The sequence below is a fragment of the Microsporum canis genome, genomic scaffold, assembly GCF_000151145.1.
Source record: "Microsporum canis CBS 113480 supercont1.4 genomic scaffold, whole genome shotgun sequence".
Classification (NCBI taxonomy): domain Eukaryota; kingdom Fungi; phylum Ascomycota; class Eurotiomycetes; order Onygenales; family Arthrodermataceae; genus Microsporum; species Microsporum canis.
Genome location: NW_003299166.1, coordinates 1,861,112 through 1,879,705, shown reverse-complemented (window position 1 = coordinate 1,879,705; position 18,594 = coordinate 1,861,112). Strand labels below are relative to the sequence as shown.

The following is an 18,594-nucleotide window of genomic DNA, read 5'->3' as shown; positions in this document are numbered from 1 at the left end:
TGGAGCGGAGGAAGAAAGACTTTGAGCCTGTCTGGGGTTGTGATTTCCCTTGGTTTTTTTTTTTTTTTTTTTGCTCCTTGATCCTTGAAAGTCGATGTTTTATATTCTTTGCCCTTTCATCTCAGTCAAAGGAGGAGAAGAAGATCTGTTGGCTCAGTCGCAGTGATTGAGGAGACTTGGAGCTTGTCATTCTCTTGCCCTTCACTCATTCATGTTGTTTTATCTTTATATTCAATCTTCATCCTCATCCCTAGAAATCATGCACAGCTAGCAGCGGCAAACAACAAGCAACCACCTCAATTATCTCTACTCTTTCAAACCCAGAGCCAGCAGCGTCAAGAGAGAGAGAGAGAGAGAGAGATCAGTGTGAGAATTAACAGCTTCAAGGATGGCGGGCGTGGGAGATGCTATCGACTCGCAGAGCGGGACAGGCCAGCGTTCCTCTGGCATCTCCATATCGACTTTTCTCGCCTCGCTGGCGACGGCCATCATCATCTTCGCTGTCGAATTCGTCATCTTCCTGATCCTTAAGAGCAAGCTGACCAGAATATAGTAAGTCAGAAGATATGGCAATTTGGCTGTTTGAGCTGTGGTGCTGATGGCTAACCCTTTCATAGTCAACCTCGCACGTATCTGGTCCCTGAACGAGAGCGAACAGCACCATCGCCAGCTGGCCTGTTTCGATGGATTATTCCTGTCTTTCGGACGTCGAACTCGGAATTCATCAAGAAATGTGGACTGGACGCCTACTTCTTCCTACGTTATCTACGGATGCTACTTAAGATCTTTATCCCTCTCTCGATTATCATCCTTCCCATCCTGATCCCCGTGAACAAAGTCGGCGGTAGAGATAGAAGCCTGATAGACCCCTATGATAATGGCTTCATGGTTCGCTATAATGTCACCGGACTGGATCAATTGGCTTGGGGAAATGTCAGGCCGGAGGACAATCATCGTTATTGGGCACACCTGATACTCGCCGTCATCGTGGTCGTGTACGTCTGTGCCATCTTTTTCGACGAGTTCAGGGGCTACATACGGCTACGGCAGTCTTACTTGACCTCTCCACAGCACCGTCTGCGAGCTTCTGCGACGACGGTACTGGTCACCTCCATCCCCACTAGGTGGCTGTCGGTTGAGGCGCTTGATTCCTTATTTGACGTCTTCCCCGGTGGTGTTCGTAATATCTGGCTTAACCGAGATCTTGACCAGTTAAACGCCAAAATTAAGCTACGGAATCAGTTGGCGTTCACCCTTGAGTCTGCACAAACAGAGCTGATAAAGAAGTGCAAACGAGCTCACCTGAAACAGCTCAGGGCTCAGGCCAAGAAAGAAGGGAAGCAGACAAAAGAGAGCAAACAGAGAATCCAAGCTGAACACGACCGAAGAACCACTCAGCTGGTTGAAGGCGCCGGTATCAGTTCTGGAGACCCACAGCAAACCGCGCACACTGTACAGGACCTATTGCGCCAGAAACGTGACAAAGTACAAAAAGTTGGTGCCATCATTCCTAAAGTTGGACATACCGTCGTCGGCGGCTTGAAGAAGTTTGGAAGCGTTCACCGTCATAATCACAGTGGAGGAACGACATCAGATCCCCAGCAGAACACAGAACATGACATCGATAACGCAGAGCCACGGCCTTCCGGGTCTTCTCATGCGAATAACCCTATGGGTATGGACGGAACCGTTTTTGAGCGTCACGATGATGGTCGTCCATTAACCATGGCGAGTCCCGAATTGGGATCTAGTGAGCCCGAGAACTCCAAAAAAGACGGCAAAGACAAGAAAAAGGATGAATATGACGTCGACAAAGAGTATCCCGTGGCATATAACGAAGAGTATGAGGAGGGCAACTATGGCGAACCCGCCTGGAAGAAGTATATTCGAGAAAAGGACCGAGATACTATGCGTCTGCCCATATTTGGCTGGGACTGGATGCCCTCTCTCCCGCTTCTGGGTAAGAAGGTCGACACTATCTACCACTGCCGAAAGGAGCTTGCTCGACTGAATCTTGAAATCGAGATCGACCAGCAACACCCAGAGAAATTTCCCCTTATGAATTCAGCCTTTGTACAGTTTAACCACCAGGTTGCTGCCCACATGGCCTGCCAGAGTGTCAGCCATCATATCCCAAAGCAGATGACCCCTCGCATGGTAGAAATCTCTCCTGATGACGTTATCTGGGACAACATGTCCATTAAATGGTGGGAACGATACATCAGAACGTTTGGTGTGATGATTATTGTGGGGGCCATGGTGATCGGCTGGGCCTTTCCTGTCGCTTTTACCGGTTTATTGTCGCAGCTATCATACCTAGAGGTTCATTTTGTTTGGCTACGATGGCTCGGTAAGCTTCCTCAGTGGCTGCTATCGGCAATCCAGGGAATCCTTCCTCCCCTGTTTCTCTCAATCCTCATGGCTCTTCTGCCACTTGTTCTTCGATTCTTGTCTAGGAACCAAGGTGTCCATACTGGTATGGCTATCGAATTAACCGTGCAAAACTACTACTTTGCCTTCCTATTTGTCCAGATCTTCCTCGTTGTCTCTATTTCTTCGAGCTTTTCAACTATAATTGACTCGCTGAAGAATGTGCTAAGTGTACCCGATCTTTTGGCCCAGAATATACCCAAGGCCAGCAATTATTTCTTCTCCTACATGATCCTGCAGGCCATGTCTGTAAGTGCCGGTGCTTTGGTTCAGATCTTTGCTTTGATAAGTTGGTTTATTCTCGCACCTATCCTGGATAATACTGCAAGAAAGAAATGGGCGAGAGCAACGAATCTCAACCAGATGCAGTGGGGAACTTTCTTCCCTGTTTACACCACGCTGGCATCGATTGGTAAGTTTTGTGGCTCTATAGGTTTTGACGCTCTTTTGCTAACATTGATCTAGGGCTGATATACTGTATCATTTCGCCCCTTATTATGGTCTTCAATGTCCTCACGTTTAGTCTCTTCTGGGTCGTATATCGGTATAATACCCTTTACGTTACGAAATTCCGTTTTGACACAGGTGGTTTATTGTTCCCTCGGGCAATAAACCAACTCTTTACGGGTCTTTACGTGATGGAGGTCTGTCTTATCGGAATGTTCTTCCTCGTCAGGGACGAAAAGAAAGAAGTTGCGTGCGAAGGCCAAGCTATCTGCATGATAGTCGTTTTGATTCTCACCGCACTTTTCCAATATTTCTTGAATGAGGCTTTCAACCCTTTGTCGCTCTACCTGCCCATTACCCTTGAAGATGAGGCTACTCGGCGTGATGAAGAGTTTGCTCGCGCCCAACGGCGTAGATTAGGGATCGAAGAGGAAGACGAAGAGTCAGACACGGAGGGTCACCGAAAGGACGGCGAAAAGGATGAAGCAATTGAGTTAAGTGAGATGGACAAGGAGCAGCGGCAACAACCGTCTTCTCCTCTCTTCCTTGGTTCCCGGCTCAATCGCGTCGTAGGCTCGACGAAGAAGCTGAAACGGAAATCCTGGGCTGACCGGTCGTCGAATAGCCGGTCACCATTTTTTGGTGGCCGTTCTGATGCCGCCATGCCAACTCTCCGGACTATACGCAAGAAGCTCGCTCTTGATACCGAGTCACAGGCTGCCCCTACCCATGCTATCGGCCAGTCCCTATTCTCAGGCATCCACGACGAGCTTGAAGACCTAACTCCTGAGGAGCGTGATCAGCTTGTACAAAGGGCGTTTCAGCATGAGGCACTACGGATTAGACGTCCAGTCATCTGGATACCACGAGATGATATGGGTGTTAGCGACGACGAGATCTTCCGCACGCAGAGACTGACGAAGCACATTTGGATTAGTAACGAGTACCAGGCGTTGGATGGCAAGTGTCGGGCCATATTCAGTCGAAGCCCTCCTGACTTTTCGGAAGTTGACCTTATCCAGCTATGATTACGATCACCAGCTGTTTTTTGTGTTTTGTCTGGCATTTAAGCGCTTTCCTATTTGCATACCCCTTTTACATTCCTGTTCCTATGGCTAGACCTAAGATATTCTTTTCATTCTCGGAGGTGCTCTTTGTTCCTAGTTGGTCATTCTCTGCAAGTACGATTACTATATTTGCGCTGGCTATAGAAACAACCCGAATAAAAATATGAAAAATTTCACACTACTTTTTTGAGACGCCAGAGGTCTATCCCAGACTATATACTGAGAGTTACCGATAATATCACTAACTAGTCTTATTTACAGACCTAAAACCTCCTCAGCCACGCCCTTGCCTCATCAGCCTTTTGGTCACTGGTTTCCTCGTCATTCAAAAAGACAGCATATGCCTTTCGTTTCAAGCTTCGCCTCGCCACATCACAGTCGATGCGAATATCGTCAATCAACGCTTCACGGCTTACGTAGTCATATTCCGGTCGAATATAGCCGAGGATCAGCAAGTTAAGTGGCGTTCCATAGAAGTCGGGGAAATGGTGGAACTGCGGGCGTTCAGAAGCCTCTGCAGATGACGCAGGGGGGGGAGATGACTGCATTGACAGATGAGGTAGAATGTGAATTTCCTGGTGTGTGGTGATGGTCAGTATGTTGGAATAGATGGCAGCTAACAATATATACGTACCACTGAGCGGACGGTGTTTTTATAGAACGGATTATAGCCGATGCTCAGCACACAGGGAAAGATGGCCGTACCCGTATTTGCAGGCTGGTTAGCGGCATCACCTTCTGTGCGTGTGTGCTTGAACTGCGCTGGATCAAGGGCTGCAACGCCGTAGTATACGCCGAGCTGGAGGTCAGGATGCTCCGATAGTGACTCGGCGGGGATGTTTGCGGTTGGGATACCAAGCTGTGAGTCTGGTGAGCATGGTAATCGAATATATATATATATATAGCTGAGCGTTTGGAATTGGATGGTTTTATGCGGTTATCTGTCTCTTTCTTGAGCGTCTAGATAAACTGAGCTGTGGAGGGGTATAAACAGAGAGACGGCGGGATACAGGCAAACAAGATATGTCCGGAGAAGAAGATGAAGATATATATGGAACTGCCTTACCTCTTTGCTGCCTCTTCCAAAGCCCTTGATCACTGGCCCGGACATGCGGATGGGAAACGGTGCCTCTGGGCCAGTATCAGGACCGGCAAAGTCATCTCTTGGGCCTTCTGGTCGCATCTTGTAGGGCGTAGTTATGTAGAAGGCCTTATCTGAGTGTCTATCCGCTGGCCTGTAAAGGACTCTAAGGTGTCTAGATCGCTTTTCTTCTCTCTTCTTTATATCTTTGTCTATTGTTTTTATCTTCATCGTTCTCGATGACTTCAACATCGTCGTTCAAAAACTCGTCATGTGATTCCAGCACTTTCGATGGATTTCATAGATACGGCAAGGAGAAGAAGAAGAAAAAGATATATCGGTCTATTACTTGATCTTGTATATGCTTAAATAGCAAAAGCCAGCAGTGACAGGTGTCTAAAAGATGCTCTTCAAGTAGTTTATTGTTCCCCTGAGGCCGGATAGTCATTCTGTCTGCTTCGGTGGCTCTTCGCCCTCCTTATGCCCCTTGCCGACCATTGGGGGATACTCCTTGTCGTTGACCGTCTTCTTCGGCACGCAGGTACACCATTCTTCCTTTGGTACGCTGTCCAGGACGCCGGGGACATGAAGACCGCATCCTTTCCAGGTCTTTTGGGCTGTAGAGATGTAGATATAAGACTGATGTTAGCCGCTGCCCCTCCCCCGCGTATCCGTCGGTAGCTTAGACACTCAGAAAGGAGATGAGAAGATGAGAAGACGAACCGCAAACCTCACAGGTAGCCGGTCTGCACATGCTGCTGGTATTATCGATACAGTGAATAACTGGTCGGGTTTGGTCTGGTTGTTCTCTGCTTGCTTCAGTCAAAATCAGCGCCAAAAGTTGGATCGAGGTTTGGCATCTTCATACCTTCAGTTTCAAGTCTTTTTATCTTCCTCGTGTCAGGATTGAGAATGGAGACAAAGAGATGTTTTTTATACTAATACTACTGTTTCAACAGGGCAGATCTTCTGGTTGTTGTCAATATCTAAATAACTAGTCGGCGACTTCGGGCTTTATCGGTGTTGTTATCTCCCTTATGCAGCCGCAGGGGATGGGATAAATACGGGCAAACAGGCAGGGAAGAAGATGTAAGTGATAATGCTTGATTTCTATGTATATGAGTTGTTCTTTTAATCCTTAACAAGGGCCCTAAAAGCTTGGTAGTTTGGTTGCCCAGACGTTATTATGTTCACCTTTCCCCCCTCCCCTTGTGAATCTTGTCGCCCCTTGCATCCTGGAGATGGAACGGGAAGAAAACACGGAGCGAGTCCAGCGTTTTCCCTTCGAGAGAGAAGGACGGAATAGAAAAAGAAAAATTAATAAACAGAGAAAGAATAGTAAAAGAGGGACGGTTAGTTTCCTGTAATAAAGCCCAAAAGAGTTTGACGCCATTTCCCCGGCTGTATGCATACTCACCTCCATACACTCCATTTCCCCCTATAGTCGCTATTGTAAGTGCAGCTGAATGAAAGTGAGAGCAAAAACAAAGAAAACACAGGGATATATAGAGAAGAACGGTCGAAGTTCATATGCAGGGCAAAAACTGGAATCCGTCAGGCTAGGATCGTCAAGTGTAGAGAGAGATGCACACTTACATTCATGACTATAAGCATGGGGATGTCAAAGACATCCCGTTTTACCGTCCAACAGTAGCTGCACTCAACCTTCCCGTCACGGAACCCGAGCTGGTTCATGCCGGCTTCACCGGCAATTTCACCTTTGCCCCAACGACGCTGTCCTCTCCCGGTCGACGTGGTGCCATTACTACTGCTGTTGAGCTCGTTTGCTTCGCCGCTGCCCACTTCATTGTTCTGTGCGGCACCAACTTCGCCATTACCACTGGCGATAACGCCGCTGTCTGCTTTTGTCTTGTATTTGAGCAACTTACATGTAGTCATTACGCTGCCGCGGGAGTCGCCAAAGGCAAGTTTGGCGAAGTCTTCGTAAAATTCGATGACACTGTCGTCGTCTAGAAGTTCAGCCAGAAAGACCGGTTGCGTTCGTGGTGTAGCCGTCGTGCTGGAGTTAAATTGATCAGAACTGTATGGCCGCGGTGTATAGCTTCCTCGTGATGTTGAGCCAGTCAGTAAACCTGATGAACCACCAGTGTTGACATTGTGATTTGGTTCCTTGCCTAGGAGGACTTCCTTCCTCCAGCCAGTAAGGATGCTGAATTCTTTGCCCACGGCAGCGATTTCACCTGTTCGTCGGCAGACTATGGTCGGTGTGCCACACGCGTTGATGAAATCTTCATATTCCCAGAGCGTACGCTGGAAGCATTTCTCCATGAATATCAAATCATCCCTATTGAGGGTCTTGGTTGTCGCAATGAATGATGGTCGAATCGACGCCAATGCTTTGGCAATTCGTAGCGTCTTTTGCGGAGAGAAACGGCGCTGTATGAATGCCGTTAAGGAGTGAAAGCCACTTGTGTACGAGTATGGATCCTTGACACTGTCATAAATAGATGATGCATTTTTATGCCTGCGCCTGCTGCCAATGTTTAAATTTTGTTGCTTAAGTTGGGGAGTTGATACGACCGGCTGTTGTCTCTGCTGCTGCTGCTGCTGTGGCAAGGATGTATTTTGTCTCGAATTAAATGCCGTGGCATTAGCGGCGTCTTCAAATGTCGCGGAGCTGGTTGTCATCATCGGGCTTTCGTTGGAAGCAGGGCTAGCGAAATTGGCCGGGGCACTTTCAATGGCAAACGCATGCGGTTTGTCTGACATATTTCCCGCCACCATGTTTGCATTTGAACCGTACATATTCCTCCTATTGACGGGTGCAGATTGCGTCCAGTCGTTCATACCAGAGTCACCGAACAAATAGGGCCCCTGGTTGCTAGGGCTCTCAGCAAAGTTGGATCCAGCGAGCCCGAATGTCCCGGAGCTGTTTTGGCCAATTGATCCACGTTGGGCTCCGTTATCGCTAGGTGGTGTGTCACCTACCCCTGTCGCCATATGCCCAAGCATTCCAAATTCCAAAGCACCATAGTGGTTCCCAAAGTTCATGCTGGCAAGGTCAAAGTTGAACAGGGCAGGGTCACTTGGGTCAAAGAAGGCCGAGTTGAATTGACTCGGAGCACCATTAGCCGTTGATGGAGTTTCGCTTGCAGATTGCGGGAGAGAGGGAGAGAGGCCTTGGTTCGGCATGGGTTGACCCATTTGATATGTTGGCGAAACGGGAGACTGTGAGGCAAAGTTCTCGGGTCCTATTGTACTGTCCTGCAGTTCGGCCTTTGTTTGTGAATAGCCATTATAATCAGGTGACTGTTGTGCATTATAAAAATTGGGAGAAGTTATCTGTTGAGAAGCACTAGAAGGTGCGTTTGCTCCATTGATGCTGTTTTGCGTCGTGTTCCTCTGGTTATAAAGACTCGCACCCACTCCAGCCATCAATGCCTCGTTCGGGGCATCGTGGAGGTATTTGGCTTTCTTTCGCACGCCATCGTGGCAAGCATCTTGGAATCCACGCTTTATACAACGCTGGCACGGTCTCTCGTCACCTAGGGGCGGAAGGAGCACGTTAGTTAATTCATCTATCTACGAACGAAAGGGCATTATATACCGCAAGTAAGATGACCCCTCTGACAGGCGTAACAAGCTCTCTTTGCCTTTTTCCTCTTCGGCCTTGAAGGGTCTTTTGCCTTTGCGGCAGCAGCTTTCTTCTCGGCTGCTACCGTATCAGTTGTCTCCTCGCTGTTTAGCTGTATATATTGGGAGGAAGCTTGTGCATTCTCGCCATTCACGGCCATGTTGTCCGATTCCTGGCCGGTGGTTTGGTGCGGGGACATGGTGTCTGAGCACTCCCCGGAGCTAGTCGTCATAATAAGAGTCCACCGCTATAGCTATTTATATAACGTGGATATCTTAATTGGGGATGGTACGGCGCGGTGCCTTCTCCCCCGATGGAGCAGGAACCAAAATGAGAGACGAACGTGGATGAAACGCCGCCAGCTCTGGGCCCAAGAAAACGTGTCTGTACGTCAGCGTGGAATTGCGTGTGAGTGGCCGGGGTGTATTTTCAGAACAAACGGTGTGTGAGGGGACGCAGAAGCTGTGGTGGCGCCGTCAAGGGCCCTCAGGGAGGGAGGTAGGCTTTGCGGTCCAGCAGCCAGAGTCTGTGTGCTCGACGTTTTGCTTTTTCGGGACGATCGATGCCCACGTTCAGCGGTCCAGGACTTGTCGACTTTCCCCGTCCAAGTGCGATAGTCACTCTGGCGCAAGAATGGTGGTTATTCTTCTTATGATTGTGAGTTTCAGGATGTAAGATCGCAGTACCACGGCGGCGGCCCTGGATTCAACTGGTCCAGGCGAAGCTTGGCCGGTTCGCTAATGCACGAGTCAAGGATCGAGCTGAGGTTTCACGGCAGGTTAAAAAAAGAAAACGACCCCCTTTGGGAAGAATGAAGGTCAAGGGAGGTCAGCGATGGATCACGCGGCCGTGGCGAGTATATAGCTCGAGTTGGATGTCGTGCGACAGTAAACGTATCCAAATAGCAGAGATCAGAGCTCAAAAACCAATGACATGTTCGTGCCGGGCCGGCAGCAATTGGAGTCGTTGAACGAAGCTCGCAAAGCTGACACAGCGCACAGATTGCAGGATTGGAAGGTCGAACAATGCAAGTCACAGTCAGAGGGAGTGTTGAAGTACTCCGTACTCAGTACTTAGTACACAGAGAGACTGGGCGCGGGGGTTTGTTCGACCAAAGGGATGCCTTTTTTATTCGTTTCGTATTTCACGTATGCAAAGACGAGGCTGGCGGCTGAATCTTGTGAGTACAAGAGCGCGGAAGGTAGCTAGATCTGGGGTTTCGACGGGAGGATAACCAAAGACTGGGGTTCTCAGTGGCGTCTGGAGAGTGAGGGCCAAGCTGTAGAGTATGATGGCCTTCGCATGGATACATCGAAACGAGAGCGATGGGAAAGGATGGCGAGACGAAAGTTGGATGACTGTAATGTCGTTGTCGGTTGATGGTCGATGATGACGGTTGACGGCTGTGGAGAAAAGAAAAAGAGACAGTGATAGTTTTTCCTCGGTGGGGGAAAAGGTCGAATTTGGTAGCAACCGCCGCGTAGAAATTTTTCGGCCTGTGAAAATATCTCACCAGGCGTAGATGAATTTTCTTCGAGTAGCAGGCCTAACAAGAGCAATTGACCCAGTTCTCGAGCCTATTAAAGTGTAAGTCCAATGCCAACTCGGTTTGATTCCTTCTCTCTCGCCTTTTACTTTTTCTTTTCCTCTCCTTGGGCGCTCCCTTTCTGCTGCTGCCTTTTTCTTTTGCTGTCGCGGAGGGCCAGCGGCATCTCCACCAAGTCACCCCAGTGCCAATGCTCTCTAGTTACTTACATAGTACGGAGTATGGCCGTTTCCCTCACGCGACCTTCTTTTCCTTGGGTTCCTCCTGTCAACAGGCCGGCATCGCTCTTTTGTTCTTGTTGCAGGGTGTCAGACTCGACTTCTGCGCCAAGATGGAACGCTCGGATTCGCGAAAGGGAAAAAACAATTAATAATACGTTTCTTTTTCCCAGCCGTTTCTTGAACGAGGCTGCTCGCGAGGCGAGGCAGGAGGTGCGCTAGACTTCTGTCAAGAGGTTTATATGTCAACCGGCGAGCGGCCAAGGTTGTCTCCCTTGCTGCAACTTCACCAGCATGCAATCGTACACCGTTATGAGCCGATTCGAGCCTGGTGAGGCATTCCCGTCGAAGTAGTTAATAGATACCCTGGAAGCAATAAGTAATTAACTCTGGAAGCAAGGAGTGTATCATTTGTAAGGTTGAAAGTAAACGCTGGCCATAGGAATCCCGTCCAACTGGCCAGGTCCAGCCATTTGAAATACACCTCAACTAGTGACCTAGTTCGGGACACGTCGTTATTCCCCAAAGTCTCAACTTCCAGAGCCATTGGCATCGGTTATCGAACGAGGTTTCAATGACCGAAGAGGCCTGCTTGACTGTCGCGCGAAACAATGACACGCCTGGCTACTCTAGCTCGTATGCATCCATACGTTATTGGCTCCATGGACAGTCCCAAGTCGCAGTTCGACTATGCTTCCATTTTCTTCCCATACCTCTCAGAATCCAACCCCAGTTAGCATATGCCACGCGCCCTTAGGAGTTGGTTAGCGGGATCTCGACGAGGAAACTCCATGACCAGATGAACGGTTCACCGTAAGTCGCATCGAACAAGCAAGTCGTTAGCCTGCCTATACCAGATATGATTCGAGGAACTTAATGCCACCACAGGGTTCTGATGCAGGGCTGATCTCTGGTATGAGTCGAGCTGAAAAGATAGAAAGGATCATGGCTGGCTTCAAAAGGCCGTAGGATGTTCAGGAAAATCTGCCTAGGGGGAGGTTTTCCTTCCATGCAGCATTGAGACCGGCTTCAGGAGCGCATCTGTTGCACAGCTTAATGTTTGTTCACTCTGTTTGTGAAAAGACTCAAGAATCAAAAAGGATGAAGTTGAAGTTGGCGTTGAGGTTTCTGGCTTTGACGTCGGAATTACCCGAAAGGGCAATTCACCACTTCACTCGTGTGATATCTACTTTTCTCCGTCATTCTTCTCCAGACTACAAACCAATCTACCTCTGACATTTAATGCCATTACTATAAAATAATACTAAATTCCATAGTATTGTCGATACTCCGAAAGCTAGACTGTGCTTTGCATAAGCATCGCCCATTTATATGTCCTTTATGACAGCAAAAATCGATTTACTCCCTGAGAATAATACTCTGACTCTTCATAGAGCACTCCGGCGCCTCTAGCCGTAGCTACCCAACCCTCGCTGGTATATTCCAGGGTGTGATCATTGAAATCGCGCATGCATATAAATACATACATAGTAACGCCTTCGTTATGCTGGTTTGATATCCACAGATGAAGCTTGTACTCCAGAGATCTGCTCGGCCAGTCTGGGATCTTGGGGAGACATTCAAATGCTCGATTCCCGGCTTGCTGGAGAGGCCTTGCTGCTGCTACACTATATGATTGTTCTGGAAAAGGCTGGCGGAAACCCCTCATTCGCAAGGGCTTGTGGAAAACAGCCTCACCGTATATCACCTGGCATTAAGAACTAGCGGTTACCGGTTCCTCAGGTTTGGCCAGTATGCGATCGTCATAGTTACATGTAGTGTCCACTTTGACAAATGAAAGAGGGACAGATGGTGACATCTTTGGGGATGGCTGCATCCAGATCGATCTGTAGGATCTTGTAAATGAAGCTCTAGTTGATTAAGAAAGTACTCAGTACAAAGAAACACACGGAATGAGCATAAAAAGAATATCCCAAATGTCAAATAATGATCTGAATGTTTCCGTGACGTACGCCTGGGGTATATCCTGGTTCGGGGGGTTTGCAACGCATTGTGCGTCTCCTGGAAATGGGCTGAAAGTTGAGATCATCTCTATCCTCAATGAGTCACTTGAGGCTAAGAGGAAAGACCGTGTAAAGGATCTGGATTCTGGATATCTATCTCTCGAGCGAATAGGCTGCGTTTCCGTTCCCCTTATACTATGTAGAGTTGCACCTGGAAGCAAAAGACGGTTTTCCTGGATCCTGAAACTTGAGATATCCTCGTTAATTGGAGGATTCCTATGGACTTTAGAGGCTGAAAATATCAAAGCTGAGATGCTAACACGGCCATCCACATTGTTAACTACTGTACAGTCCAAAGGCTTGGTCACCAGTGATAAAACCATCGCTTAAGAGGTATTTAATCCGATTCTAGGCTTCTATTGTCAGCCGACGTAACTCTGTACTACGTTGCTTCGTTTAGAAGATTTTAGTCATATTCGCGGATTTAAAATGCCGTTTCAGAATTGATGCACTAGTCACACGATGCTTTGTGGCTTTCTTTTCTCCAAATTTCATGTTTTTAACTATCTTTTTGTGGTTGGGAAGAAAAGATGATGCCCGGATAAGTCTCCCATGACTGTATAGGTACCATATAAAAAATCCAAATTATACGAATCTTTATAAGGTCTTAGGGGAGTTCTTATACCTGGGCCCAATGTATGAAGATATGGAATATCCGGGAGCCAATGGATCAGAGTCTTGAATGGATTGGGCAAGCAATTGATTGATCCTTACAGTTCCCTACCAACAGACCGATGTAGGATTGACTGCTGGTAGGAGGTTATCCATATTTCCAGATTTAAAACGACCAAGAAACGTCGATGAAAATGCCACAAGTTCCATATATAACTTTTGCTGCCAATGGCCTCTAACTCATGCCCCTACCAAGTTATCCATATATACAAAGGTGGTTAAATAGCTGACCGCATAACATACACGGGGCTATTAAACAGCTTTTTTGACCTCCTTCTTATATGACATGAGGGCAGCTTAATTTTTACCTTACAACGAACGAAGAAAGTTTAGTGAAAACTAGGAGAAAAAGCTCGTCAGCATTCTTCAAACTTATATAGGAATTTTTGGCCCATACTTCTCTAGGAGTTCACTAAAGTATGACTTTTTCCCCGGCTTCCTCTTCATAAAGCTGTAATCCTCATTGTGGTGTTTATCTGATATTGGGTGCCCCTGATCATAGCCATACTCTCTTTCTCCAGCTTTCTTCTGGTCCGAAAGGCTAGTGAAGGGTTGGAATTGCGATTGTTCGCTATGCCCATGATGCATCCTACCCATCTCGTTTTCAGATATTGTCTCGCTAACAGGACGTGGTTCAGCGCCCGTTCCTTCAGGTTTAGAGATAACACCCTCCTGACTTATCACGCCCGAGTCCTCTGGTTTGGTTGGGCCGGACATAATGGGGGTTCTTGTGTATGCTCTTAACGGCACAATACAACAACAGATGCACTTGGAGATATGGTCAAGTAAAGATAGCTCCAGAGATATCAGCCGGTAGATTCTCTAACGAACTTCAAAAGGTATATAATAACACCTTTGGTCTACCTATATATACAAAAGCAACTTTCTATGATGTCATATTGGCACCTTGTTTGTTTTCTGACGTCGTGCCTAACAAATCATTGGCTAAGATGACCAGAATCTTGGCCATGAAACAAGAAACTTGACGTGAAAAGTTCCTGCTTCGTATAAATTGTAACCGCTTCAGTATAATGCCATGTCTACAGTACAGATTTCAATACCCGTATAAATACTCCGATAAAATCAACACATCGCATCGACTTGGTAAACCACAATCTCGGTATATATATTAAGCATCGAGTGTCACGCGAACCTCCTTACTGTTATATACGATTAGTCCCTATTCTTAGTGCCTAGTTAGTAACTGTAGTTAACTATTTATTCTATTTTATCTTATATTTATATATATATTCTTCGAGTAGTCGTCAATCAGCTTCCCCGAACCCGTTAGCCGAAGGCGCTTATCTTCGGATTTGAGCCTTTACACGATATTTACGATTTTGTTCACCGCTGTTGGCCAAACCCTGGTTTCTTTGGTGTAGTTTTGGTTAACTAACTAATCATCAGAAAATTATACCATCTACTGCATTACGCTAAAACGCACGTTTCTGCTAGACGAGAAGATATTTACTTACAATCGACCGTTGTTGATCCTAGAATAATATCTAACTCACACCACGAAAGGAGCAGAATAAGACTAACAATGAACAGGGAATGATGACAATAACAGGGCGTCGACTATATATATGCCGCAGAGTCGTATGTGCCTAGAAGGGATGCTTATTCCTCTCCCTGAGCTTTGGGGAAATGCTGAGGCCTAGCAGCTGGAGACAAGGGTAATGGAATGGACAGCTTACCTCTAAGATGGGATTGTAAGAGCTACTTGCCATTGGAAATGTGAGAGCGCATACGCTTACTCCTACAGCTGCAACTCTAATTGGTCAAACCAGTTCTATATACGTTGTACTATAGCACTGTATCGTTCAGGGGCCGTCTTGAACGACCTATTATTCCACCTGGTAGAGGTAGAACGGTCCCATATTAAGACCCCAAAGCCTGCTTGGGCCAGGCGGTATGCTGGCTGTCCATGCGGGGTTTTGCTATAGAGAGCGAGATACAGTTATCTCGGGGCCAATGCGCCACGGATAGTAGGTGAGCACGTGATAAGTAGTGACAACTCAAAAAAGTGGAGAAAGTGTAACTCTACTCTAACTTCAATATAATTGTAGCATCTCTATAGAACATAGTGGAATAGCAAACTAATATCAATAAGTCCGAGATACTATTACAAAAGGTGTGTACTTGGCCTAATATTGATGAATCACAATAGTAACTAAGGATATAGGCTATTTTGAACTTCTACCCGCAGAAGGAGAGGAGATGGTCGAGACGGCCGAGACACCACCCACAATACCAAGAACCTGACACATACTCCGTACAGAGTCCCCTTAATCCTGTTAACTGCCCCTTCCATCTCTCCCCTCCCTAACACCCCGTCGGGATAGGGCCATAACCTGATCTTTATACATATCATCCATGTCATGCAAGCTAACGCTAGACACCCTAGGGAATAGAAGTGCTATATTAAAGTCGGATATACGTATTAAACAATATGTACATATCAGCCGCGATTGATCCCCCGGCCCCTGTCGATCGCCAGTCAACGTTCATACACACGGGTGTCCACTACATTTCCGAGCCGCATTCGCATGTTACATTGGAGCTGCTGTGGAGGTAGAAGTATTACATATGCAGGCTGCATTTGTTATCCAACAGTGGCTCCCAGTTAAATGGCTACTTGGCCATGACCAACAGCGACTCGGAATTTTTTCTACATAGACAACGTAGGGCCGATATATGGGACGGTATCCCTCCAATACCCAAAGATAGAGTATGGGTGTGGACTAACAGCTATTTCCCCTTTAAGCCTATGACTGAAGCTCTCATCCACTCACCGAAGCAGATGGATTCAAGTTGGCCTTCTCACACATAATTGGGCCAGTTCGCCCGTGTCCGGAAGACTGTCTCATGATCCTACCATACGTTTTCCCTCGGACCCTTGTCGCCAACAAGGCCAGGCGTATTGCAGCCCAATTCTTGTCGGGGAGTAGTAAGCCAACAATGTGGAGTGGATTTGGGAATGGTCTCGTTTCCAGGATTCTTCTTATGCAGGTAGTGAGTAGATTTCCCTCACACAATACCTTGCAATTCTCAACACACCAGCTGACCCTTTGAGTAGTAAGGAGAACGGTCAGGGAGATGTTGTCCTGTGGACTTATAGAGACACCAGTAGTCCCGAGAAGAGGGGTTATTACCTACAGTTCACAGAGCCCAACTCTATCGATATTAACTCTACGTACCTGCGCTGTCATTAATTTGACAGGGGCCATTTTTGGTAACTAATATGGTAACTATAAATCCGAACTAAACTCACTCTATATATATATATTTATCTACATACTACCACAATAACTATATCGGGGTAAACTTCCTAGGCTGTTTCCTCTTTTGTGTTGAGGTGTACCCTGCTGACCCCTGTCTACCAGGAAAACGCAAGAAACCAGCAGAAAATGTTCACTGAAAGCATGAGCAATGAGGCATTCGCATCTAAAGATTTCTTCATTTACGCTGAAGCAGATTGCAAAGGTGAAAGCTCCGTGAGACTTGGTGATTTTTCTGGGTGAGGCTGACCTGAATATCATTGTTAATTAGTACACTCGAAGGCTTCTTGTCATTGGAGACTCTCAAAGTCCATTTCAACCGACGAAAATGTGCCGCAATACTTTCATTGTCTCGACCTACTAACGAACATTGCACCAGTGTCTCGTGATGGGATACTCCAAGTTGAAGATGGTAGCATCACTGACGGTTCCTCCCCAAGAGCCACTGGTACTGCGCTTGAGCATCTTGTGCAGACATGCTACAAGATACGAGGGATACCAGCCCAACAGGGCCTTTGTGTAGTTACAAAACTTATACTTGTCACTCGCAGTGGCTATCTGTGCAGGAACGACATTTTGGAATTGAGGATGCGTCATTCCGAGTTCATTGAATCTGTAATTCCGTTATCTGCCGCTGGCGGTTATATTCCCTTGGTCGAACCACTCGGAGAGACTCATCTTCTGGCACTGTTTACCTCTTCGCCCGGCGCTTTGCTTGTGGACGAAAAGCCTACTACTCCAAGTCATGAGATGGTAAAGAGTCTGGACCAGGACCTCCAGGCACGACCATCATTTGATTGGGTGCTCCAGACCAAGCCTCAGGCACGTAAGGTTGCCATGGTAGGGGGACGAGCCATGTACGACCCAAAGAAGATGTCTTTTTGCTCTCAGGGGGCACTTGAGGCTGCTCAGGCTCTTGGAATCTCAGTCGTTGTTGTCGATAAGCCGGGCCATTGGCTTCAAGATGAGACATATTCTTGTCTTCAGGATGAATTTGTCGCCATTGACACTACCATTGATGAGGGGCTACCATCAAGAATTGCGGAAGCTGTCAGAGACATGGGCATCGATGGCATAACCACATTCACAGATGATTTTTTAGATGCAACCGTACGAGCAGCCGAAAAACTGAGCCTTTCAACAGAGCCTACCTTGGCTTATGCACAGTCACTTAACAAATACGTAACACGCAAGTTGGCCAGCCCAAATGCCCAAGCCCTGCGCCTTGACAACGCAGGCTAATTGGATGAGACGTCGCTGACTTTGGAAACGTTGCATTACCCGATGGTTGTCAAACCATGCCGAGGCGGCGGTTCTAGGGGAGTCAGCAAAGTCCTCTTTTTCGAACTGAGTGACGAGTTCCCCTGTCTTGCTGATGCGGAAGATGCGACGGTTTCTGATAATTTTGCTGAAGATATAGGGGTCTATCCTAGTAGACTAGAGCCTGAGGAGAGGGACCTGGTCCGTCCACCTTTATACCGAACCATTTTGCAGCTGGGCTTCCGTTCAGGTGTTTTCCATGTGGAGGCCCGGGTGCAGAATTTGACAATGCGCTACAAAACAACCAACGGTATAGTTGACTTAGACTACGTCACTGCCGACTCAGCAACCCCAGCTATTTCTACTAGAAGTTAACCCTCGACCCACAATGCGTCCATACAGCTGTCTATACTCCGTACATATGATGTTGACTTCTCTAGCCTTCAGTGGCTCCAGGCCATCGATGACACCGAGCGCTTCGCGGCTCTATGTCATCCTTTTACCTACTCTTCCCAGTACTGCTCTGCGGATGTGAATATTCCTATCCACCGAAGGAATATTCACGTACCAAAAGTCTACTACGACGAGATGCTAGGCTCCCAGAGATCGCCCCATACGTTTTTAAAACAGAATGTTTTACTCCAGCGAAGACCTTGTCGCCGCCGTTAGAACTATATATTACTACTAACTTAGAATCTGGAGGCTGTAGGTTCGATCCGTGGTAAGCTCATACTTTTTTTTTATAGAGCAGGTAGTGAAGGGTAGGGGTAAAGCAGGTAGAGCACCAAACTGGCGCATTTGAGCACCTTTTTTGTGGCGAGAGATACATATACAAAACATAGTGTGTATCTCCTTTGAGCATTCAACCAATCATCATCCGCTGCTCCTGCTCATATTTGATATATCAAACACGGCACCGCTGTTGGACAATCGCACGGCCTATCATGCTGGCCATGCCTACTCTATATAACAA

The 18,594-nt window shown here is 47.3% G+C and overlaps 6 protein-coding genes across 6 annotated transcripts; 3 read left to right on the top strand and 3 right to left on the bottom strand.

Annotated features, from left to right (window-relative positions):
• Window positions 1–388: 388 nt before the first annotated feature.
• On the top strand, window positions 389–3,905 carry MCYG_04676 (conserved hypothetical protein; the record flags this gene model as incomplete). The annotated part of the gene is made up of 3 exons (XM_002846893.1): window positions 389–552; window positions 618–2,842; window positions 2,896–3,905. 3 exons carry the CDS (start codon window positions 389–391, stop codon window positions 3,903–3,905), a joined length of 3,399 nt encoding a protein of 1,132 aa, XP_002846939.1.
• Window positions 3,906–4,207: 302 nt separating this feature from the next.
• MCYG_04675 (riboflavin kinase) lies at window positions 4,208–5,127 on the bottom strand (the record flags this gene model as incomplete). Its single annotated transcript, XM_002846892.1, has 3 exons — window positions 4,208–4,519; window positions 4,579–4,803; window positions 5,011–5,127. 3 exons carry the CDS (start codon window positions 5,125–5,127, stop codon window positions 4,208–4,210), a joined length of 654 nt encoding a protein of 217 aa, XP_002846938.1.
• A 1,029-nt stretch (window positions 5,128–6,156) lies between these two features.
• Window positions 6,157–8,819, bottom strand: MCYG_04674 (transcription factor; the record flags this gene model as incomplete). The annotated part of the gene is made up of 4 exons (XM_002846891.1): window positions 6,157–6,219; window positions 6,443–6,463; window positions 6,622–8,531; window positions 8,594–8,819. 4 exons carry the CDS (start codon window positions 8,817–8,819, stop codon window positions 6,157–6,159), a joined length of 2,220 nt encoding a protein of 739 aa, XP_002846937.1.
• Window positions 8,820–12,321: 3,502 nt separating this feature from the next.
• MCYG_04673 (uncharacterized protein) lies at window positions 12,322–12,738 on the top strand (the record flags this gene model as incomplete). Its single annotated transcript, XM_002846890.1, has 1 exon — window positions 12,322–12,738. The coding sequence occupies one exon, from the start codon at window positions 12,322–12,324 to the stop codon at window positions 12,736–12,738; it is 417 nt and encodes a 138-aa protein (XP_002846936.1).
• Window positions 12,739–13,409: 671 nt separating this feature from the next.
• Window positions 13,410–13,797, bottom strand: MCYG_04672 (uncharacterized protein; the record flags this gene model as incomplete). The annotated part of the gene is made up of 2 exons (XM_002846889.1): window positions 13,410–13,419; window positions 13,478–13,797. 2 exons carry the CDS (start codon window positions 13,795–13,797, stop codon window positions 13,410–13,412), a joined length of 330 nt encoding a protein of 109 aa, XP_002846935.1.
• Window positions 13,798–16,490: 2,693 nt separating this feature from the next.
• MCYG_04671 (conserved hypothetical protein) lies at window positions 16,491–18,290 on the top strand (the record flags this gene model as incomplete). The annotated part of the gene is made up of 4 exons (XM_002846888.1): window positions 16,491–16,587; window positions 16,633–17,598; window positions 17,668–17,975; window positions 18,024–18,290. The coding sequence occupies 4 exons, from the start codon at window positions 16,491–16,493 to the stop codon at window positions 18,288–18,290; spliced, it is 1,638 nt and encodes a 545-aa protein (XP_002846934.1).
• Window positions 18,291–18,594: the final 304 nt, after the last annotated feature.